Here is a 24,419-nt window from a genome sequence, read left to right as displayed (position 1 = left end):
ATGTCGGTTGACTTGGACCTTGACGTTCGTGCAATCCAATGGATAAGAATAGAGTACTGTCGCTACACGTTAGGAAGGCCCCCACAGCCATGATAATACAACCGAAACCCTCCCTGAGAGGGGAAGATCTTTTTCATCAACCATGGAGATGTGAAGCATCAAAGAAACTCTTGGTTCCTTCCCCACCTTTTCTTTTTGTACTTGGTTTTTTATCCTTCCAAAAGTTGAAAACAACTTACACCCTGTCGCTTTTGTTGCCACTCCTTTTTTTCTTTTCTGTTCCTTCTCTCTCTCTCTCTCTCTCTCTCTCTCTCTTATTTTCTTTCTTTATTGTTATTTTTTACATGTTTTTCTTCCTGCTGCAAGCCTAAAAAGGAAGGGAGAGAGACTTGGAAAGCATTTCCACTCTTTCATGGTCGCTCTCTTTACCATTTCCGGTCTTTCTCTCTCTCTTTCCATCCCTCTACCTGTCGACTTTTTCTCAGTTGAATACATTATTTCTTGTCTAGTTATCACTCCCCATAATCCCACATAAACAGTTCAACCTCTTTCTTCCTCTGTCGCTGCTTCTAGCCACAAAGAGAGTTCATTCTCTCTATACACTTTTTAGTAGAACCGTGTGTCAGTGAGTTAATGGCTGGAAAGTCCAAACCAGGCATCTTCTGGTTTATCTTTTGCCCCATGTCTATAACTATTTCCACACTCGTTTAGTTTACCAATTTTCTTGCTTAACTGTACTGTTCAACTGGCAATTTTTTTCCAAATTATCCCCAATTGGACAGCTTGGAAGTCACCAAAGACAAGATTTTTGCCTCTTCAGTGCTTGGTTCGTGGGTTTTCCAGAGGTACCGGTACTGAACTTTTGCTTATTCATCGGTTTTTTTGTTTTTTTGGTGGAGAGGCTAACTCATCTTTACAATTTTATGAACTGGGTTTCTAATTGTGGGGGTTCTTTACCCTATATGTTGCAATGAAAATCATTCCTTTCTTTCTTCCCATGTCCTGGTTTGGAGGGATAATAGGTCTTATCATCTTTGTTAAGCTCATCAGTACGAAGTAGAAAATCTTAGGAACTAGGTGGACTTTGTATGTTGCAATAGAAATCATTTTTTCATTTTATGAGAAAAATCCATACTGGGAAAGTGAATGTAAACAGTGATAATCGTAGCGATTCAATTGAATATTTATCACTTGGAAAAAAATGCTGGCAACTTGCTCCCTCTTACAGGATCTCTATTGAAAAGTAGAAAAGAAAAATTTTCATCTCGATACCAAAGGTAAGCTTGTTTAAGGAGCTTGATGTTGAATTAATTTGACCAAATTGGGAAAACAAACGAGATATATTTTCACGGCTGCATGTACTTAGTATGAGATTGCTGACTGCTACGAAAAGGCCCTGTCTTTTGCAGCTTCCCTCAATTTATTCCTTGAAATAATCTGCTTCACATAATTCCCGCCGCCCCCGCCCCCCCTTCTCTCTCTCTCTCTCTCTCTCAACAACTAATTTACAACTATGTTGAAATTAAATCAATTCGCTCAACGTGTGTTATGGATGTTCTGTGCGATTTAGGAGAAAAAAGAAGGAAAAAAAATCTTGAATCCAAAATTCAAGATTTCCAGGTTTCAAAATTTTGATTTGGATTTTGGATAAATACTAATTTGAAAGATAATGTAAATAGCTTATGGGTTATAAACTAAGACATACTTGGAAATTTAACTGAGTTGAAGTGAGAAGTTATTCCTCACATTGATTCTGTTGCTGGTTCTGGCAGTTCAGAAGTGTGTGAGACTAGAAATCTGTATAGAGGGCTGGTTGGCTGGCAAGCTGAAGGAACCTGGGCTTTGTGTGATGGAATCATCGTCATCATCAGGATCAACAAAGAGGGCTCGAGCAGCTGGGAATGGAGGCCAGGTCCCTTTATGCTTGGTTGATGGGTGTAATTCAGACCTTAGTAAATGCGGGGATTACCATCGACGTCATAAAGTATGCGAAATCCACTCTAAGACCTCAAAAGTTACAATCAGGGGTCTGGAACAACGATTCTGCCAGCAGTGCAGCAGGTAAGAACTAGAATACTTACAGAGGCAGAATACTGCAGTTTTGTCTAGCATGTGTAAACCTGTAATTTTTTGGTTAATTTAATCTAACTTTAACATGGTATATTGTTGAATTTGTTGGGGTCATCATCTTTTCTCTATTATCAGCCTGTTAGTTTGTTTTCGGTACCTTCGTTCTTGACTATGGTGTCATGTTACCAGCTTAAAGCTTGCAAATGTACAAGATAATTGGATTGAGGCTGCACATACCTCAATCTTGGTTGTCTTGACTTTGTTTTGTAAGTACCATTTGGCTGCTCAGCATTTGCTGCATTTAAATTATTTAATGGTAATTTTAGAGTCTCATTGGCTTTCAGTATTTGATGTGCTTGAAAATTAAGAAACCATAGTTCCATGCATTACCTTTGCTTTACATTTTTCCTCTATCTTCCTTTTATTTATTTATTTTTTTAAAAAAAAATTGTTTTTCATTCAAAAGTTTTATCTACATATAAACATGCATCTCCTTCTTTGCCAAATATTTTTGAAACGTGGAAAAAAATAGTTTCCTGGATATATTCCGTTCTTAATATTCTCCTTGACTTTTGTTCGTCGATGTGTCTGTATGGGTGAGAATGTAACATGATGAAGACTAAAGAGCCAGAATATTTTGTAAAGGGAAAGGGAGAATGGGGGAAAAGCATTTAGGTAGTAATTTGATAAACTGTGGCGACAAATACAGGGCTGTCAATGAACTGGATTTATAATAGAGATTCCTAGTGATAAGAATAATGTTAGATGGAGTATAACAAGGCATTCAAGTTTGCCTAAGGTTAAACTAGACATGAGATCTATTTAGCATCTGAATCTGTCTCTAGTGGGAGTTCTCTTAACAACACATTTCTTATTAGCATTTGTAGAGACCCTTAGATGTTTTCATTCCTCTGAGGAACATATCTAATGGTTCATAATTTGCAGTGCCTGATAGGTATTTTTGGTTGGGTTCGCTCAATACATACTTTGTCCTTTCTTTGTATGCTTGTTTTATTGCCATCCCTTTCAATGAATTATTTAGGTTCCATTCCCTTGGGGAGTTTGATGAGGGAAAGCGAAGCTGCAGGAAACGTCTAGATGGACACAACCGACGACGTAGGAAGCCCCAACCGGAATCTCTGTCCCTAAATTCAGGAAGGCTCCCCTCCAGCTACCAAGGTTGAGATTTTTGCTTTGCTGATGTGCTTGTGGAATTTTCTTCCACTCCCTTCAGGGACAGGATCTTATTTATGTTGTTTTTAGGAAAAATAATTTAAGGTACTGTATTGATGTTTGAAACTTCATCGTCCCAGGCACCAGAATCTTAACTTTCAGTAGTCCACAACTATTTCCGCAAGGTCCTGTAGCGAGCTCTGCTTGGTTTGGGGCTGTCAAAGTGGAGAGTGATACTGCTATGCTTTACAACAACCATTCGCAATTGAACTTCTTTGATAGAAAAAACAAAACTCCTGATTCTTTATGCCACAATTACAAAGAAGGAAAGCAGTTCCCGTTTTCACAAGGCACTAGTTCGTCCCTCCTTCCTGGAGCTGCTGTTTGCCAACTGCCTCCGGGTGCTAATTTTGCATCCATCAATGCTAGTAGCAGCCAGAAAGAGTTCTCAAATGAATTAAACCGAGTCATCAACTCTGACTGTGCTCTCTCTCTTCTGTCATCAACACCAGCTGAGACTCGGCAGGTTGGTTTGAGCCAAATGATGCTGCAGTTCAACCCGAGCCCTTCGGCTCAGTCGTCCTTGGTCCCCAGCCTGCAATATAATGGTTTAGGAATGGAGGGCAAGACAATGTCTTCTGCTTTGGTTAATGACTGTAGCAGTAATGCCAACCTTCATTGCGAGGGTATGTTTTCGATTGGGCCTGATGGTTCATCTGCAAGCGGGCCTCACCAAACGCATTCCTTCTTGTGGGAGTAGTCATATACATATATAGGCCATGTCTACCTCTCTCCTTGGTAATCCTCTTAAAAGCAGGGAGCTTTTATCAGATGAAACTAACTTGAGATTACCAATGTGTTACTGAATGTAAAATCTTTCTATCTACTATGGAAGAATTCACGTTCCTTGAGGAAAATGGAGGTCATGTCTTTATATAATGCTGTGTATATAAAGACATCTTCTTTGCTTGCAAAGAACATGAGCCACCTAAAAAGTTGGTTTGGATCGATGTTACTCTCTGATTGATTTCAAAGGAACCATCAAGTTCTTTTTTCAAAGTAAGAATATCAGTTTCAACCTTTCAAATAATGACGCAGTTGTTACCCCAAATGAGAGAGAGAGAGAGAGAGAGACTCTTCGATGGGGATTACTTATGGATCAGACTATTATGATTATAAGGTTGGTTTTCATGTCCCACATTGATTATCAGCGATGACGTTGATAACCCACGAGAGCTCTTTGGTATCTGTGGAGAGCATGCATATATAGCTGTGCAGGTTGTAGGATTTTCATTGATGGGAGGGACAAAACTTGAACAAAGTTATGAATTTTAATCATTCTTTACAAGAGGGAGCAAAGAATCCCATAAATTCTGTTTGAAATCATATTAATTCCACCTCACGGGGTCAATACATGAGACAGATCATGATGATCAATAGCATTCCTGTTGGCCAAGAAACAATAAATTAATAGCCAGCTTTCCTTATGGTTCATCAAATTAAAGAATATTATAAAGAAAATTCTCAAATTGTTCCTGCCAAATAAATGATTGATGTATTATGGTCGTTCAATCACCACTGGTCGGTCTCAAATTAAACTATGTTCTTGAAAAGTGCTTAATGATAATAATCTCTCGAAGATTTTCATTTAATTCAGCCATATATGCAGGCATACTATAGTATTCATGCTGCAAGATCCAAATAATTTCTTCTAACCATCCATTATTGATTTTGTACCTTGCAATTTTTTTTACCCATAAATGGTTTATTTCCATTCTAGATACAGATGAGATCAATAAACTCTTAATTAATAAAGTAGCTGTTTACTTGCTGCTCTGCCCATGTGGTGGTTGGTTGAAAGCGATCTGAAGTCATTTTCATTACCATAAAGTTCTATGAGCAGCTCCTTGGACTATTATTGCCAGCACTAGTGTCCTGAAAATCTCAAAGTCTTACTCAAAACACATTGTTTACAAGTTACTGTTTAAAAACGTGGAGCTTACTATAATTATTAAAAAATTAAAATACAAAATTAACCATTTAAATATATTAGCTTTTGTGGAAGTTTTTGTTAGGAACTATATATAAGAGAAGAAATAAAGCAAAAAGTGGAATCAATTACACATAGCACAACGTACTTTATGTGATTCGATAACATGCTTACGTCTATAGAATTGTTGGGGATTTTATTTAAGACGATAATTAAAGATATAGTGCAACGGTCATACAAGTGAATAATACATATGCTGGGGTGGAACTATGTTGCAGATTGGGGGTGCTACTCACCCTACCCCCCCCCCCCCCCCCCCCCCCCCCCCCCCCCCCCCCCTCCCCCAAAAAAAAACAAAAAAAAGTTTTAAAAATTAGTCTTATATATTATATAATTACAATTTTAAGTGTAAATATTCTTAAAATATTTAAGATTGCCCCCAACACTCAAACACAATGTATATCACTCAAATATCCTTAAGTCTATTAATATAATAGTCTTGATTTGACATCTCTATTTCTCTTTATTTACCTTTGGTGTGCATTGTGCAGTTTGTTTAATTTCATATCAATAATATTATATAAATTTTTCTTATCTTTTTGAGCTTACATAGTTACATGATTTTTTTTCTCATACGGGCCATTCTCTACTTCATTGAGTTTCTTGTCTATCACCTGTACATAATCTTCCTTTACAACCTTTGAGATGTTTTCAACCACATATTAATCAGTTAACTAGTTAGAAGTTTCAAAAGAGTTTATCTAATAGTTAAAACAAATCTGGAAGATTCTTGCATGTGGGAGGCAGCAGATTTATCTAACTAGATGATTAATGAGACGTTTCTAGAGAGATAGAGAGAGTTGCGAATAATTTATTTTATTTTGTGAAGAATTTATTAGTTATTCACATGCTTTTTTTTTTGTTCACTTATTAATAGTAATACAATTATATAATAAAAATCTAACGAATTTTACATTATTAGATACTTTTTCAAATTTATTCTTGATCTATAAATTTTTCCTTAAAACTTAAAAAAATATGAGTAAGCCGAAAATAATTGTATAATTTTATGACGTATGATTATTTTTTTATATAGTCACGGGTAAAAAGTACATATTACTTATGCTGACACATATTTTACACTTTGCAAATCGTCCTCTCAGACACCAAACCCTAGTTCCTACCTTGAATATATATATATTCAAACCTAGTTAGTGGGTCAAACAATTTTTCCGGACGACAGACCCCCACGAGGCTTGTCTATGATCGCACCGGCTTGCTCCTATAAGCCTCGGCTCCATGGCCCAAGAATCCACCAAAAAATCGCAACAGAACCTTATCGAGTCGGATCATTAAATAGGCCATCACAAACACAATCATGCTCCACACATAGAGAACCAACAAATTCCACTTCAATGAGTTAGATGCGTCAATAAACAAGTTTCCAAATAAAATTTTCTAAAGCACAATCACATGACATGCTTTGGTACCTTTTTTTCCTCCCCGCACAATCTATGTAATGGTTGAAAAATGGTGCAGCTTGTGAGAGAGTTTAGACTAATAGTTTAATTATAGATTATTATGGCAAAGATTGATGATTGATTTTCTTTCTTTTTAACATATATAATATCTTTGCCTACTTACGTCAAGACTGCATTCAATCATTTTATATGGTATTGAACGAAAAAATATATTTTCAAGTTCTTGTCCAAACTAGATCAGTATTTCTCACATATAACATGGGCTCTATAACATAATAATAAATGCTGCATTCGAGTGATCGAGCTCTCAAGTTAGGATAAAACTTAAGGAAAACTGAATAAACCCTATTTCAAACAGATGCGAATTAAATGCAACTCTTGCTTTTACCCAAGTGTCTTTGCCACAAACAATAATGGCCGGAGCTTTCAACTGGTGCAAGAAAAGAAAAGAAAGGTGACCGGCCTGCAAAGAGATATGACCAGAGCAAAAGCAACGTGCGGTCAGTACTGTTTCTCAAAGTGATAGGACATAGATAAACTTGGGAGGAGAGAAACCCCTCTAGGTAGACGAGACTTCCTCAACACGTACGAGAATTACCAAATTTGGAATAAGGTTCACGTCTCATAAAGATTGACATTGACAGTGTCTGCCTTAAAATGGCAAGAAATCTGACAATGGATACGTAGTTATAATCGATGATCAGTCCCCACGACATTCAGCTTTAGCCTTTGGATATACAATCAACACTACTTCTTTGATCGTTCCAAGTCCAACCCTGCCTTTTTGCTCTACTAATAAACCCACATCCAAATTATAAACTTGGTATTTGCAGTACTGTGATATGAAGTAGTAGTACTCCCTAATCCACTAGTTCTTTGACTTTAAAATTAATTAATTTATGATTTAATCTTTTTTAAGTAGAATTTGGCACGTTATATATATTTATTTAATTGTACGTCATGTACGGAAGATGCTAGATTTTACGTACCCAGATCAGATGATGATGAAATTTCATGAAGATTAATGACCATGCATTGAATAGGATTTGATCAGGATGTTAATCAGTAGCACAAGTTTGCGAGAAATGATATTAATGACAGTGAAGAGCTGTAAACTTGAATCATCCCCAACATCTATATATATATATATATGACTGATCATCATCATCATCATCAGCAGTAGTAGTAGTAGTAGTGTATGTTGCATTCCGTATTTTTCATCAAAGAAGAAAGCTGGTGTGCAGACTTTCACATTAAAGCCATACCTTATATAATTTCTCAATCTTTGATCTGCTAGCTGGAAGCTTTTTACTCCATTCATTAGAAGTGAGTTGATCAAAAGGATGGGAAATTATTCGAAATAAACTCAACAGTAGACTGTATATATAGTTACCACTACTCGAGGGCGCGGAAGTAATGGGTCTCGGCCCTGATCTGCAATATCTTGTACTGCGCCTAGCTTTTTGAGAGACCGACAGAAGATCAAATCTGTGGAGTGGAGACCACAATATTCTGATTGATGATGGGTGAGGTTGAAAATAAAAGCCAAGGGAAGTGGTGGTCAGCTGTGCAATCAAATTTGCGGATTCATAATTTCGATCTTTCAATGTCTTTGGTAACTGGTTAGCTATATATCTGTCTATATATATATATATATATATTTTTTTTTTGAATAACTGTATATATATATATATATATATATATATATCTATATGTATATAAATGTGCAAGTGTGCGTGTAACCCCTCCTCCAGCTAGCTAGCTTTTGCATTTCTGCATCATTCTTTATATTATGTTAACTCATGTAGTGCTGCTTGTCTTGCATATATACAATATTGTACTGCAAACCAATATACATATATATATATATATATCTACTATATTATAATAAGTGGTTATTTAAATGTAAATAGTAACTTTTGTTTTTTTTCTTTAAGTCGTGTTTTACTAAAAGGTACCTAAAACTCTTGATCATTTGATATGTAGCTCCCTTGTAGAATTTAATGAATTGTCATATTTTACCAAAAGGTCCTTAAGACTCTTGACCATTTGACATGTAGCTCCCATGTAGAATTTAATGAAGGATCATGTTTTATCAAAAGGTCCTTAATAGCCCCCGGCGAACATGAATTGACATATTTTTTCATGTCCTTTTTGTTCTAATAGTGTACTCATTTTCTTTAATTTCTTTTTGTTTCAATTTTTTTAAATAAAAAATTAATAATATTTTATTATTATATAGAGAGTAAATAGATAATCCAATATGGATGCAGACCAATGCTCATATTTTGCTAAAGTTTAGATTTTTTTTTAATCTTTATTTTTTGTCTTTCTTTAACTTTCTATTTTCTTTTCCTAGACAATTAAGCTACTAATTTTTTCACTTTTTTTTTATTAAATCATTATGTCGGGTGCACCCCGAGACTAACACACCTGAGGCCGTTCCCTAGTATATGTGTGTGTGTGTGTATATATATATATATATATATATATATATATATATATATATATATATATATATATATTTATAGGTTTCAGAGTATATGCACCCTCCATTAACAAAAGTTGCGTATACATGCAGCTCGTCCATTTGTTAATATTTAAAGATAGCCTTTACCTAAATTGTTATAATTCTATGGGTTAAACCAAATTAGTAGTTAATGGTATTAGAATTTTTGGATCAATGATTAAATCACATTGAACAATTGATATCGAAATAGAGACTATGCCACGAGCATGAGTTACTGTAGGTATATATATATATATATATTTAGTACTGTCAAATCATTGAATGATGATAAATAAGTGGAGCTGTCAAAAGAGAAAAGAGAATGGTTACTATTGAGTCAATGTCATAAAGTTATATGGTCGCCAAGAATGTCAAATTCAAAAGAGAAAAGCTAATCCTACTAAGGATGGATCTCGAACTTTTTTTTACGTAATGATTAAAGAAGTATTTTTTAATGTTGTTGTGAATTTTTTTTAAATGATTAAATATATGAAAAAAATGAATAAAAAAATAGAAAAAGACCAATTAGTCTTGTTGGGAGCCATTCTCGAGTTACACCCTTGGTAGGTGTAGCACGACTCAATTTAAAAGTATGGTGGAATGTTATGATCATGATGATTAAAAACTTAATTAAATTAGTATCTAACAATAGTCGATCTTGATACTTTTAGATCAACAGTTAGGTTATGACTTTAACATTCTTTTTAAGTCTCAAGTTGGACCTGCTATATCTTTTAAGGTAGGTTGATAGAAAGAACGACAACTGATGTCTTAAAAAACCTTGTTGATATTTTCAAGGACGTGATGAGTACGGAAAGAAAAATGTCACGCATTCATTATTTAATGGTGTAAACCCGAATTTATATGGGGTATTTAGGTCAAGATTCTACATTGATTGCGTTGAAGTACTATCTTAAGAAGATGAATCTGTCCAAATATGGAAGGAAAAGCTTAATATCTTCATTGGACTAGGGCAATATTAGTTATTTTCCATCAAATTATATATTTATGATCATTTTTGCCTTATTGGTAAATATTTGGTTTCAAGTTTTGGAAGTGATTCTAATTTTGATTTTGGTCAAATTTTTTGTAAGATTCTTGTTTATTTATGTATTTACTTCTCATACAATAATTTAGTTTTCTTCATAATTTCAAATTTTGCAACTATTTCAGTCTAGTTTGTGGCCTTCATAAAATAATTTCGAATTTCACTATTAATCAATAACTTTTAGAGTTTTCTCTGTGTTTTTAGGAGAATTTCTTGTATTCTCTTTGTTAATCATTTGTTAAAACTAGCCATCAAAATTAATCAAAATTCTGTCCCACGTCAGCTGTCTATTTGAAATGGTTTTCATGTATGTAATCAAAGAAATATTATAGGAATTAGTACTAGATCTGTCATGAGTTAATGAAAAGCAAAATGGCAATGAAAATTGAAAAAGTCCAAGAAAAAAGAAGAATATTCATCAAGCAGCCTGAATGCACCAGCTAAGGCGGCCTAAGGTTATATAGTATACATCGTTTTCAAATGAAAAAGGAAACACAGACAAGCTTGGAGTACACGATGTTTGGACCTTCAGCGCATTCAATATCGATCATGATTCATGACCCTGCCCATACGGCTACTGCAGGAACTCATGTTTGAAACTTAGCTTTCCGAGCGGTCAGAGGAACACATGCATGACGATGAGGTGATCTGTGTCAATACAATGGTACGACGTATTAATATTATTGGTCCGGGTCCTAATTTTTTTATGTAAATACAAAATATATATATTTATAGATTAATTATGTATTTGCATTCAAGTATTATATATATATCTATATATATCAAGACTATATTCATATAAATTGCATTTGCTGGGAGTTTTTGCCTGATCTCCCATGCAAGTATCTTCCATGTACATATCTTTGATAGCTAGATGTTTTTTTTTTTTTTTTTTTTTGCTGATCAAATATTTTTTTTTTCTTATCAGTTTTTGTATTTATATTTTAGATTAATAACACCCCTTATATCTTTATTCTTTTCTTCAGCTGCAAGAGCTTGAAAGATGAAGAAATTAATTAAGGTCTCATTCGAATATAGAAACGGTTTTATCTCATCTCGTTTTATTTCATCATTATAACTTTTTTAAATTTTCACACAAAATATAATAAACAATTAAATTTTTTCAAATTTTAAAATAATAATAATATTTAAAAATAACATTCTAACAATATTTTATTTAACTTTCAACTTTCATCTAAAACCATCTCATCTCATCTCATTATCCAAACGGGGCTTAAGACATTCATACTTCATTTTCAAGCACGAATTAATCTTTGAGTAATAAGATTTAATTTGTGTTTAGATTTTTCTATTAATTTACACGTTAGTACTGTAGAGAACACATGATCTTTGCACACTACAAGAAAAATAGATTTTTGTGACCAATTAATTTCAACAAAATGACTATTCGCAACCAATGAGTAATGACATGCATGATCACTTGTGCCATATATATATATATATATATAGTACGTAGGAGCGCCTGACTATCAATATTTAAGAAAAATATAAACTTATTTTTTTAATTATCGTTCAAATTATATATCACGTAGCAAATGCATGAGTTAGAAGTACTGTACGTGTTGTCTTCATTGACTTGCCACATTAATTAAGTCTGAAGCATCACTTTTGAAGAGTTGATCTGTCTATCTTAATTAATTTCATGGCCACATGATGAAGGTCTCTCTAGCTTGCGGGTCAAAAATTAATGCAGCGCAAGTACTAATTAAACAAATCACTTTTCTGGTTTTAGGTGCATCTCTAATTAATTAATTAATTAATATGCATGGAAGCTGATCTTTCTAGCTACAGAAATTAAATTAATATTATACTTTAATTGGAAATAATGTGTGAATTGAAGGTGTATATTTATGGTTGATCAGCACATGGCCAAATTAATTAATTAATTAATTAATTAAAACCATATAAATATTAGCACGGCATTCCCTTCCCATCAAATAAAGTGAATCAAGATGATGATGATCATAATGTTATCAGATTAAAAATATTTGTTGTCAATATATATATAGCCTCACATGCATGTCTAATCAGCCTAAGGGGATCATAACATTCATGCATGCGGGCTAGCTATTAATTAATACATAGAGAATTAAGTAGTTTCTGATCCGTGTAAAGGAAAATGATGGTTTCTTATTTTTAAGCTGTATACACACCAATAATACAGGTACGGTCGGACGGCTATTCACATTCCCTAGCTAGCTACTACTGATCATGCATGTGAATTAAAGTTGGAGAAAATCTAGGTCTATATATAGAAGCTTATACGATGAATCTTTAAATGATGTGATTTTTGTTTTAAATGAAAATGATGGGACTTGATATAATATAACTAAAATAAAAGGCGGCTAACAATACAAAGTGATATCGTGCTTTTTTTTTTTTTTCTTTTTTTTTTTTACATCAAAATAAATGGGAGGATGTTTTGCCATTGACTTTGGCTTAAGTTTTTGTTGGAGAAATATACAACAACTAAGAAATGATTTCTACATTTTTTAAATGTACAGATTTCACGTACACTTCTTTTAAAAAATATTAGTAAATTTAAGACATGTATAAAAAATTTAACTTTTTAATTGTGGGTCTATTATTTTAAAATAGAGTATATATGTGACTTGCACGTCTTTAAATTGTATTTAACATTACTCAAGATAAATATGACAGTACTTGTCTTTCATTTAATAAGTCCAGTAATGATATTATTTGGATTCAAATATTATCCTTTTGTAATATGCTTATTAAATTATCCTACATCATCTGGAGTAAATCTAATATGGTTGTTGAGTAAATCTAATTGGCTTGGCGGAACGATCAATGCAAACCAAATCTAATTTACCTTCGATTAGGATGTGGTGTAAACAGTTCAATAAAAATATGAAACAACACCTTTTCAATTGACACTAAAATAAGAAAAACCTACACCAAATCAATCTCATAAACGGTTGGCCTCCACTATTACCACCTGTCGCCGGAGGTGATCGTAGATCACTTCGACCGAGTTGGATCTCGGGTGGTACCAAATAATTTAGCTAGATCTAACGGCCACGACGGCATGGGATATGTTCATATCAAAAAATGGTAGCATCGAACTTGACTTGATCCGACCATGTCGATGCGAGAAAAATTTTAGCCGCCGATGATGTCTAAAGGCATAATATTGTTATTTTAAAAATTGTATATCTCGATCTATTTAATTAATAATATGAAAGATTCAACTCACTATTCAATCTACACCATACACTTACTTTTTGTTTTGTTTTCCTTTAACAAGTATATATATAACATATGAATGATAAGGAGAAGAAGTCATAATAACATTTCTTTGTGATTGAAGTATATAAAATTTATTTTATACCCCATTCTAGTAGATATGCACTAAGGTAAAATTCGACGGAGTAATCGTAGTACTAGAGCTAGCTCGTGCTTAATTTAGGTTGTCATGTGAATAGTAGTGAAGAAATAGTAAAAAAATAATGATAAAATATTAAATAATAATATATAATAATAAAAAAATAAATAAAAAGTGATAATAAAATAATAAACCAGAAAACAAGGAGCTTAGGCTCACACAGACACCCAAGAGGGTATTTCCGTAAAAGTGAAGTAATATACGAATGACGAATGTAAGGTCACATGATTGCCCGAACCCCAAAATGGTCAGGTGGCTTACTGGACGTTCTTCGCTTCATATCTCGACACGTAGCACCGCCCTTTTAAGGTTTCTCCCATTTTTCCGTTTTCGTTCTAATCCCCTGCTTCCCACGTGCAACCTCCCCTCACCTCTCCACCGTGTGATCGTCAACCATTCCACATGATCAAGCACCTCCATAACCCTCTAGACTAAAAAGCTTACGTACAACTCCGCTTATAATTCGCTAATTTGTTTACTGTGTCTTATCATTGTTAGTGTATTAAACAAAGCAAAGGTTGTTAGATTCTCAGCAAAAGCTCCATTGGTTCACCAACCATCTAAGGTTGAAATATATATATATATATATATATGGGGTATAAATAGAGCAAGACGCAGAACCAGTTGATTTCAGTGTATTTTTCTAGGGATAATTTTGCTAGTTTGTGGGGGGAAATGGGGAGAGGGAGAGTGGAGCTGAAGAGGATCGAGAACAAGATCAACAGGCAGGTGACCTTTGCTAAGCGGAGGAACGGACTTTTGAAGAAAGCCTACGAGCTTTCCGTCCTTTGCGATGCCGAGGTTGCTCTCATCATCTTCTCCAATAGAGGAAAGCTGTACGAGTTTTGCAGCAGTTCAAGGTATTCACCAAAACAACAAAACCACTTTTGCACCCTCCAAACCACAAAAGGCAAAGCAAAACCATCAAAACTGCATCCTTCTACTTTTATTATTCTATTTTCTAAGTCATCTTTCTTTAATTTAGATCTCCAAGTTGATTTTTTGAAAGAGAGAAAAAAAAAAGGGTTATTTTTTTTGGATGTTAAGAGTTTTTTGCCGTTTTAGTGAATGTCTCGGCGTTTTTAGCAGGTTGAGTGCTTCGGTGTTCGTATTCCTGTTAGATCTGCAACTGGAAAACCATAAAAAGAAGATCACTGTTGGATTGACTCCATTTAGTGTTATCTTTGCTTTATCTTTGGGTTTTCAAAGTCTCTGCCTTCTATTTTTCTTTTGATCTTTCCGGCCTTCTTTCGCTCTCACTTGTAAAGCCTGAATTTTTCGTTCGTGTTTTTCGTTTTGTTGAAGAAATCTGAGAAATATTCAATCTTAGTTTACTGTTTGGTATACACTGCTTTAAGTTTCTTTACAAGAAGTCGGAAGATGTGATTCAAGTTTCTAGTGTCTCAGAAAAAGGTTCAAACTTCAAGTGTTTTTTTCCCTTAAGCGGCTTTAAGGCTTTTCATAAATTTTTTTCCTTCCTTTTCCACTCATTTTTCTCCAAGAACCAAACAGAGAGAAGCTGAAATCTAGAATAAATCTTTTCTATTTCCGTTTTGCAAATTCTCTCCAGTTCCATTAATTGGTTTTAGTTTCTTAACCACATCCAAGTTAATAAACCATTCGTACGTCTGCCCTTTATTTACAGAACCTCTCTCTCTCTCTCTCTCTCTCTCTCTCTGTGTCTGTGTGGATTGTCCATGTCATAGTGTTTTCATGATCAAGACTCAGGTCATGAGAGAATATGAAGACGTTTGTTACATCTGCATGATCTGAGTAATAATCTAGGGTTTGATCTTTCAAATCCCCTACCTAGTTTAGGGTTTCTCTCTCTCTCTCTCTGGCACAACCATTAATTTGTCCCCTTTCAGATCCCAATTCATGTCATTAGTGACATATTTTGAAGTCTAGTAAGGGTATTTAATTTTGAGATTACTAGTTATATACAAGGGGAAACTGGGTGTTTATTTTCTCATTTGAAAAGGGGAAAAAAAAATCCTCATGAAATTCTAATTAGTTCACGAGATATTGGTCCGAGCGAGGCTTCTAATTAATTTACTAATTATAGACTTCGGTGCGTTCTTCCTTTGCCTCTTCAAAATTGAATTTATCAAATTAACCAAGTTTTAATTAATTAGTTCTTGAACTAATTAAGCTTATAATAAACTTGGCAGCAAGCAAACATTGATCGAATTAATTTTTTGGAAATAACATCAAATTAATTAAAGCTCCTCAAAACAAGCTGGTAAGGTTAATTTTTAAACTAAAAAATAAGCCACCTAGCCATAATGGTTTTAAAAAATTAACATACAAGGGCCACCACAGTCCTTGTGTTTTCTTTTTTGATTTTCTCTAATGTTAAAAATGTAGATTTACAAATTTTCAAGCTATATTTCGCTATTTTCTTATGTATCATTTACATTTTTTGTTATTTTCTTTTATTTTAAGTTAATAATAAAAAATAAATAGTCTTTTGGACATTTTGTCCATAGAGTGAAAGTCTTCTCCTCTTCTATAGGGTGGGATTTGAAGTCTTTGCTTTAGGCAGAGTGTGATCTCTCAGACGGTTTGTCTGTAGAGAGTTCTAGAAGTTAAGATCATATCAGTCACAAAGGAGTTTGTATACTGGTGGAGCCCCAACCGTGAGTAGTTAGCTTGTAATCTGGATTTTGCCCTGTATGTATCAGTCACAGCTGTAACTTCACGTTCATAAATGAATGCAGTCTATTTCTCATAAAAGAAGAAAATAAAAGAAAAAATAACATACAACCTGATCAAGAGTCAATATTAAGTATATATCCTGCTGCTGCTGCTGATCCTCACTACTGCCATGAGGAAAATACTGTTGTAAATTCATTGAACAGGCATACTACTACTAATTATTTTAACAAGAACTCAGCTTATCTTATGTTTAATTACCAATTTTGTTATGAGCATTTACCATGCTTCATTTGATCCACATTCCACCATTACACGATCTATTCTTGATCTTATCATATATATTCTCCGTACCTCATGCATGACTTTTGAAAAATAACTGCAGCTTAATTCATTCATTATATTCTTATTATCATGCTCATGAATATTTAGACCATTGTATTTAGAGCTTTGCTACGTACTCATCATCTCACACAGTACACTTATTTTTATTTTTTATTTTTTTGTTTTATTCCTGCTAAACTAATTGAGTTCTAAGGTAAAAAAATAAAAAATAAAAAAATCATGTGTGGTGTGTGGTGAAGGGATGATGAGTAGAGTTTTTCTTGTATTTAACTGCATGAAAGTTTTGCCCTTTGATTTATGAAATCATGCACGTTCGTAATTAATTTCATGCTATTGAAAAAAAAAACATATTCAGCATGCTCAAGACATTAGAGAAGTATCAGAAATGCAACTATGGAGCGCCAGATCAGACAAGCATATCTGCAAGGGAGGCGTTGGTACAGTTTAATTTTTTTTGTTTTAATTTTTTGCATAACCAGTATATATAGAGAACTGCTACAGCAATAAAAAAATTTCACAAAAGTAAACTTATAAACTGACATGGTTTCATCATGTGATATATTGTTAGATCTACCTTACAATAGAAGTAGCTTTACAACCTGACGTATCACATCAAGCCACATCAGTTTGTAGGTTTACTTTTGTAGAACTTCTTTGTGGCTAAAGTATTTCTCTAATATATATATATATATATATATATATATATATATATATATATATGCTCGTATGGTATTATTTAGCATTCCAATCTGAATAGATTGAGCTAATTTGACACATGATAGATTTTGATGGAGGTTTTGGCTTAATTATACTAGTGTACTAACATTACATGATAATAAAAACAAATTAAGTTGCAACGATTAATTAAGTTGAAAGATTTTCTTAATGCTGTCAAGCCGCTTATGATTAGTTAATCGATCGGTACAGTACAGCAACTTAACTGATATCTATTTTGGGCCTCGCGCGCCAGCCATAACTTTTTATAGGTGCTAATATTTACTTGTTTTATTTTATAAACAAGGTACATGATATATATATATATATATATATATATATATATATATATATATATATATATAAAAGGTAATCATGAAGTTAGCATGCAAAAGAAATCAGTAAAATTAACAACTCTTCATTTAACTAAAAATTATGTGGCTGCTGGACGGACAGAAGAGAAATGAGTTAGGCGGGGCATGCAATTGGATGATCAGTCTTACATCTTCAAAGATTCAAAATCAACAGGCCAGGAGTTTTCAGAGGGAATTAAGGTGGTTAATATATAAAGAAGTACTTAATTATCGGATCGAGAAGGATTAAAGCAAACTGTACAAACAATATGCTAGGATATATATAGCAAGCTGCGGTATATACAAATAAATTAACTAATTAATGAGACATATATATATATATATATATATACATTTTCCTAAACCTGCTTGGACCCTATTTAGTTTGGAGGTGAAAGTTTAATATTCAATTAACGTAATATAGATCAAGGATGGTGAATTAGATCTCATGCATATTGTCAAAATAAACTCTCATGGCTTACAATGATTATAAGTGGCTTCAAACGTTGTAATCTTGTTTAGTTATTTTGAAGTATGATCCCATGCATGATATGTGTTTTTAACTTTTGGTAGCATATATTGTTAAAAGTTGTACAGTGTCTATATATGATCACAAGGGCTAGTTTGGGGAGTGAAATGAGATGAGAGTTTTGTGAATAATAGTAAGATAGTTTGTGAATAGTAGTGAGATAGTTTGAATTGAGTATTTTTTGAGTTTTGTGAAATGAGAGAGAAAAAATCGAATAAAAAATATTTTAAAGTTAAAACATTGTTAGAATGTAGTTTTATAATATTATTTTTATTTGGAGATTTGAAAAAATTGAATTGTTTTTATTTTTTGTTTAAGAGTTTGTGAAAGTTGTAATGATTAGTTTAAAAAAGTTGTAATAATTACTTTGAAAATTTTGTATTTAAATTATGTTTGGGAATGAGATGGGATGAGATGCGATGGAATGAGATGAGAGTTTTAGAATAAGATCTATTTCCAATCAAGCCCTAAGTGTGAGCTAGCATTGAGTCGTGTACACCTATATAATGAATCTCAAGGATTATTTAAGGAGCTGGGTTATTGTAGTTCACCAAATTTACTAAAAGAGAATGGTGAATGATAGATCCCACATTATCTCATGGGAGAAACTCTTGAGTTTATAATGATATCAAGAGACTACTATAATATTGACCCGTCTTTTTGAAGCATAAGTCCATATATGAATTTGAATTTTCATTGAGTCATTACATGATCCAAAACTAAACCAATTGAGAATTCTTAACAACTAAGAGTTAAATGAAAGCTCAAATCCAATTAAGGTATCTAGCTTACTTACCCTAAATAGGTCAAAGTAATTTGGAACTAAAGAGTTAGTTATTACATATATACTTACAAAAAAAAAAAAAGAAGAAGAAGAAGAAGATAGTTATCAAGTGTTGTACTCATGTGATGACTGTACGTATATGATCATCGGTATCATGTGGTAGTATGAATTCTCCATGCAATCTAATTAAACTCTACTATACTGTACGTACTTATATATAGGAGTTGAGTAGTCAGCAGGAATACTTGAAGCTTAAAGCACGTTGTGAATCCCTGCAGCGAACCCAAAGGTATTTCCTCCATCTTTGATTCTAGTTAGTTTTTTTAATTGGAAAAATGGAAATACACATACTGCCGGCGGCCATGCACTTATGCTTTTGATCGATGGTTATCGTATATGTTAGGCATCTTCTGGGAGAAGATCTTGGCCCTTTAAGCAGCAAAGAGCTAGAGTCACTAGAAAGGCAGCTGGACATGTCACTGAAGCAGATCAGATCAACACGGGTACTCAGTCTTACCACCTTACCTTATCATTTTTAAGATATAAAATAAATAATAAAATCTATCTCTTCCCATCAACTTAAATTTTTGGGACAAGTGGTATTTTGAGATGGTATCAAAATAGTGATCATGATGAATTCGAACCCTGACTCTACACTCTACTCCGCTTAATTAAATATTACACTTGTTGGGCTTACTCATTGAGGAGAAGTCTGGGCCACAAATGAATGGGAGTGTTAAGATGTAAAATAAATAATAAAATTTATCTCTTCCCATCTGCTTAAACTTTTGGGACAAGTGGTGTTTTCACAATCATATCATATATTACAAATATAATTATCCTCTAGATGATAATTATACATGTACACTGATCATACAAGTTTTTTGTATATTTGTTAGCGCATAGATCTATGATTAATGCTGGCATACTTTGAATACCATTAGAGCAAAATTCTATAAAAACAAACGACGTTCCTTGTCAACTAGAAATTGAGAAATTAAGTATGAGTAGATTTTTGCAATTGCAAACTGTCAATTGCTCAAACCTGCAATAGTAGATGATATATACATCTTCGAGAATTTTAATAGTTTGATCGCAACAATTGCTCTGTTGGTTAAGAAGAACTCTATTTGTAAGTTTGTGTAGACATGTCCCGACACATCGGACATGCTAAATTATGAAATTAAAACTAAAAATATTAAGCTTATATAAGTTTGGATACTTTCCAAATTGAGCAGTATATGGCATGTAGCAGTATGAAAGATGAATGTGTGAAATTACTACTTGTCCAAAAACCTTAAGATGATGGGAGGTATGTTTTATTATTTATTTTATATCTTAACACTTCCCCTCACGTGTGGGCCAGACTTTCCCTTATTGGGTAGCCCAACACGTGAAATATTATTTAATTAAATGGGATAGATTATAGAGTTAAAGTTCGAACTCAGTACCTCTGCTCTAACACCATGAAAAACTTCATGGTAGAACTAATTTTATGAGATGAGTTAGGCCTATGAGTTTCTTCACGGTATCAGAACCTGCCACAGGACGAATGGAAGCTCAGGGCCTACACTACTTATCCCGTGATAAGGACCAGGAAAAATAGTAGCCTGCACGTGAGGGATGGTGTTGAAAAATAATCTCACATTGTCTATGGATAAGGTCATGGACATATTTATAAGGAATTAGCAAGCTTCTCTTGTAAAACCGATTTTATGATATTAGTTAGGCCTATGAATTTCTTCAAAATGTATCTTTCACACTAACTTGCGAGTTGAAGAACTCATAGGATAAAGTTATGATAAAAAAAAAATTTTGGGCTAAGACCTATAGAAAATCCATGTGGAGTGTTAGCAGCACATTCTTGATCATATTAATAGGAAAATTATTCATATTTAAGCAATCATAGGCATCAAGAAAGTCTACACGAAGACAATATTATTAGACCCATTTTTCACAACCTGTCCTCCTATTCATTTTAAATTTGGACAAGCACTTATCGTGGAATACGCTCTTTTGATCTATATGCTGCAACTCTAGGAGGAAAGTTGGGGACGGACTGATACTAACATATAAGATGTAGTTGCTTACAAGAGCATGCAACTGTGTACAGATCAGTGCTTGCAACCAGCAACCTAGCTAGTATATATATATATTAGTTAATTAAGATGCGTGCATGGATTGCAATTGACCTTGAGCTTCCACAGTACACTAAAAGAGTACTGTCTTAGTTGAGTTAATTAAGTCACTAAAATTAATTTAAAAAAAAAAATTCACCAAACTGATCAACATTATATGTAAACAACTCAAGTACGAATAACTTAATTTGTTGTTCATGACATTTTGACAGACACAAATCATGCTGGATCAGCTCACTGATCTTCAACATAAGGTATGCTCAGATCAAGCTTCAACATAGCTTTCCTTACTCATGCTCAGTATCTCCACCCATTTATAAATTCATCTCAAATTTCATTTATGCAGGAACATATGCTTGATGAAGCAAATAAGACGCTGAGACAAAGGGTAGGCAAAATTGACATGAACCGCTTTAATCATAAGTAGTGTTCATTAATTTGTGCTCTAATATGTACTGACTTTAAAATATCTTTTTTAAAGGTTATAATTAGTTATCAGCATACATATACCTGATATCATTTGCATTAGTTTGATCAAACCTAGATCATAACTTCTATATATGATGATCAAACCCTGATCCGAAATATGAATGGACTAATATATATATGGACTAAACAATTAACGGTCAAATTAACTAATATTTCAACTGTTCAAATTGTGTAAACATGAGAATAATCAATTATCCTTTTGAAATATTAGCATCATGAATATGAGTTCTTGCAGCTGATGATTGATTTGCAGCTGGTGGAAGGATACCACATAAATTCACTCCAACTGAATCCAAATGCCAACGATGTTGGGTACGACCGACAACCAGCTGAAGCTCAGGGTGATGGCTTAATCTTTCATTCCTTGTGTGAACCCACGTTACAAATTGGGTATGCATTCCTGATTTTATAATAAGGAATTACATTATATATATATATATATATATATATATATTACTATTAAGATATATAGGCAATATGCCAATTTTATCGTGCGAGCACCGATCTTCTCAAAATCTTAAAACTGATCTAATTCACTTCATCTACAAACTAATTAAACAATGATATCTGATCGATATGGAAATGCATGCAGATATCAGCCTGATCATGATATAGCAGTCGCCACAGGCGCTGCTGGCCCAAGCTTGAATAACTACATGCCAGGATGGTTGCCATGATAATATTATATGCAGAGAGCATGCATCATGCATGGTATGCATTGATTCCTTCCACAAGAATCAGTATATATAGTCATCGTTTTAATTTTGATGTCGTTTGATGAAAATTATGAGACATTTGTAATTGTACGAAATTATATAGTACTTTATATGTTTTAGTTGTCTGCATGTGTACTGCTTGATCAAGCACTGAGCTTTTTAATTTCTTTTTGTAGCTGCATACGTTTTGGAGCTGAATAATTTCATAATATTGTATGTTTGCATGTCAAAATTTAGAACAGTTATATATATAACTTGAATTGATCTCGATGTAGATATTGCTACATATATAGTTTATAAGACGATCATCATCATGGTCGATCTATTCGCTATTGAGAAGGACTTTATATATATATATATATATATATATATATATATGTATTTCTCAATCTTAATTTCGTGTACAGGACAAGAACTTCGATTCTTGCTTACAACTTACATTAATCCAACTACTACAGAATGTTATACAAAATAACTGACAACTAATTATTAATTACTAGCTAGGAACTTCTCTCTGTACAACCCCAAAAATCTAACATGACGTATTGGTTATGTCCAAGAAACAAAAGTTAGTTGTTGAACCTCTTTTATTCTTAACTTTTGGATAGAGAAATGTTTTATTTATAAAGAGATCCCATAAAACTAAACTCTAAATAGATGCAGTTGAATGTGGTATGTATATATATATATATATATATATATATACACTATAAGAAAACTGCTTATTTGCGACTAGTTAATTCCAGCGAAATGATTATTTGCAACTAAAATTAATTGTGAATAATCTTTTGATTGTAATAAATTGGTCACAAAAGCCCGTTTTTCTTGTATGACGTTAGATTGTAAAATAAATATAATGTATCATTACATGAAATCATATCAATTTTTGAATTTATTTTTGTTAGATTTATCACTTCTATTTTGGATAAGTAGCTAATTTCGAACTTCGATGCTTCATGAACGGGCAAGAACAATTCCATAAATTAATTAACTTTCCCTACTCAAACTGTGAATTCTTCCGGGCTCTAAACAACTATACAACAACAACATCAATATAATCATGTTATTATTCATATTAGATTTTATTAATATTTTTAATTACACAAGTTGATGTCACATTTTCAGTAATTTTATATATTAATTATGTAAACGAATAATCACTTGATGATTTCAATAAATACGATTAGGAGATGACAAAATATATAATAGTTTTTTGTTTTTCTAGAGCACGATATCTAGTTGGCATGTCCTTTCGATTAATAAGACAAACCTGATCAATTACAAGGAAAGTGACTTTTCCCGGTAATTAATTTCGCTTAATTTACTCATTCTCTCTAAAAGAAATATGCAATACTTGCATATTCTATAATCTATAACTATAAATATATAATCTATAACTATAAATATCATTGAGCGGTGCTACTCTGCCGCTCAGAGTAGTCTGCTCATTTAATGTCATTTATTTTTTTTCAATTTTTTATTTATATATTTTTATCATTTTATAATATTTTTAAAAAATATATAAAAAAAATATCAATACACTAATAATTATTTCCTTAACTATTAAGTAAAAAAAATTAAAATACATGAAAAATACTATCAACACACGGTGGTAAGCCATCGCGATTTGCGCTTGTGTTACTCGTGCCCGAAAGAATCTTGTCATCCAATTATTAAATGAATTATTAATGTTATTATCATTTTAGGTCGTCGGTCAAATCGAGTTATTCGTGGACTTCTATATTATTTTTATATCAATTATTAAACAAAAAAAAAATTATTTAGAATACATTATTATCAGATAATATAATTTTACAAGATTTTATGATTAATATGCATCCCCCCTCTCCTCCTTTATTTTGTTTTAATGCTCGGTGTGGGCAAGCATATGGGCTTTTATCCCCAATTAGTTTCAATCAATCGGATAGCCCACAGATGATCAGGGCCCTACAGTTGGACGGAGGTATTTGTCATAACCCCAAAAGCCAATCGATAATT

The 24,419-nt window shown here is 33.0% G+C and overlaps 2 protein-coding genes and 1 long non-coding RNA gene across 6 annotated transcripts; 2 read left to right on the top strand and 1 right to left on the bottom strand.

Annotated features, from left to right (window-relative positions):
* The first annotated feature begins 214 nt into the window (after positions 1-214).
* On the top strand, positions 215-4,160 carry LOC121257374 (teosinte glume architecture 1-like). 3 transcript variants are annotated; one of them, XM_041158363.1, is made up of 4 exons: positions 215-845; positions 1,778-2,061; positions 3,113-3,249; positions 3,384-4,160. In XM_041158363.1, exons 2-4 carry the CDS (start codon positions 1,850-1,852, stop codon positions 4,001-4,003), a joined length of 969 nt encoding a protein of 322 aa, XP_041014297.1. In that variant the 5' UTR covers positions 215-845; positions 1,778-1,849; the 3' UTR covers positions 4,004-4,160. The 3 variants fall into 3 exon arrangements, with proteins under 3 accessions (XP_041014297.1, XP_041014295.1, XP_041014298.1); XM_041158361.1 differs by having other exon boundaries at positions 215-851; positions 1,773-2,061; XM_041158364.1 differs by having other exon boundaries at positions 694-845; positions 1,773-2,061.
* Positions 4,161-14,212: 10,052 nt separating this feature from the next.
* Positions 14,213-22,688, top strand: LOC121257372 (agamous-like MADS-box protein MADS4). 2 transcript variants are annotated; one of them, XM_041158359.1, is made up of 8 exons: positions 14,213-14,558; positions 17,054-17,135; positions 19,300-19,367; positions 19,482-19,581; positions 21,429-21,470; positions 21,563-21,604; positions 21,941-22,095; positions 22,298-22,688. In XM_041158359.1, the coding sequence occupies exons 1-8, from the start codon at positions 14,374-14,376 to the stop codon at positions 22,380-22,382; spliced, it is 759 nt and encodes a 252-aa protein (XP_041014293.1). In that variant the 5' UTR covers positions 14,213-14,373; the 3' UTR covers positions 22,383-22,688. The 2 variants fall into 2 exon arrangements, with proteins under 2 accessions (XP_041014293.1, XP_041014294.1); XM_041158360.1 differs by having other exon boundaries at positions 14,214-14,558; positions 21,959-22,095.
* On the bottom strand, positions 20,890-21,505 carry LOC121257373. The gene is made up of 3 exons (XR_005939204.1): positions 21,369-21,505; positions 21,271-21,276; positions 20,890-20,941 (listed from the first exon to the last, which is right to left on the bottom strand). It is a non-coding gene; the product is annotated as an uncharacterized LOC121257373 (long non-coding RNA).
* Positions 22,689-24,419: the final 1,731 nt, after the last annotated feature.

The sequence above is a fragment of the Juglans microcarpa x Juglans regia genome, chromosome 3S (genome assembly GCF_004785595.1).
Source record: "Juglans microcarpa x Juglans regia isolate MS1-56 chromosome 3S, Jm3101_v1.0, whole genome shotgun sequence".
Lineage (NCBI taxonomy): Eukaryota > Viridiplantae > Streptophyta > Magnoliopsida > Fagales > Juglandaceae > Juglans > Juglans microcarpa x Juglans regia.
The sequence above is the reverse complement of the archived record's forward strand: the minus strand, read 5'-3'. Positions and strand labels throughout refer to the sequence as shown.

Coding starts and splice junctions, on each gene's coding strand:
- LOC121257374 (XM_041158363.1), top strand. CDS start 1,850: ATGGAATCATCGTCATCATCAGGATCAACAAAGAGGGCTCGAGCAGCT. Junction 2,062..3,112: donor TTCTGCCAGCAGTGCAGCAG/GTAAGAACTAGA, acceptor TGAATTATTTAG/GTTCCATTCCCTTGGGGAGT. Junction 3,250..3,383: donor GCTCCCCTCCAGCTACCAAG/GTTGAGATTTTT, acceptor TCATCGTCCCAG/GCACCAGAATCTTAACTTTC.
- LOC121257372 (XM_041158359.1), top strand. CDS start 14,374: ATGGGGAGAGGGAGAGTGGAGCTGAAGAGGATCGAGAACAAGATCAAC. Junction 14,559..17,053: donor GAGTTTTGCAGCAGTTCAAG/GTATTCACCAAA, acceptor AAACATATTCAG/CATGCTCAAGACATTAGAGA. Junction 22,096..22,297: donor GAACCCACGTTACAAATTGG/GTATGCATTCCT, acceptor AAATGCATGCAG/ATATCAGCCTGATCATGATA.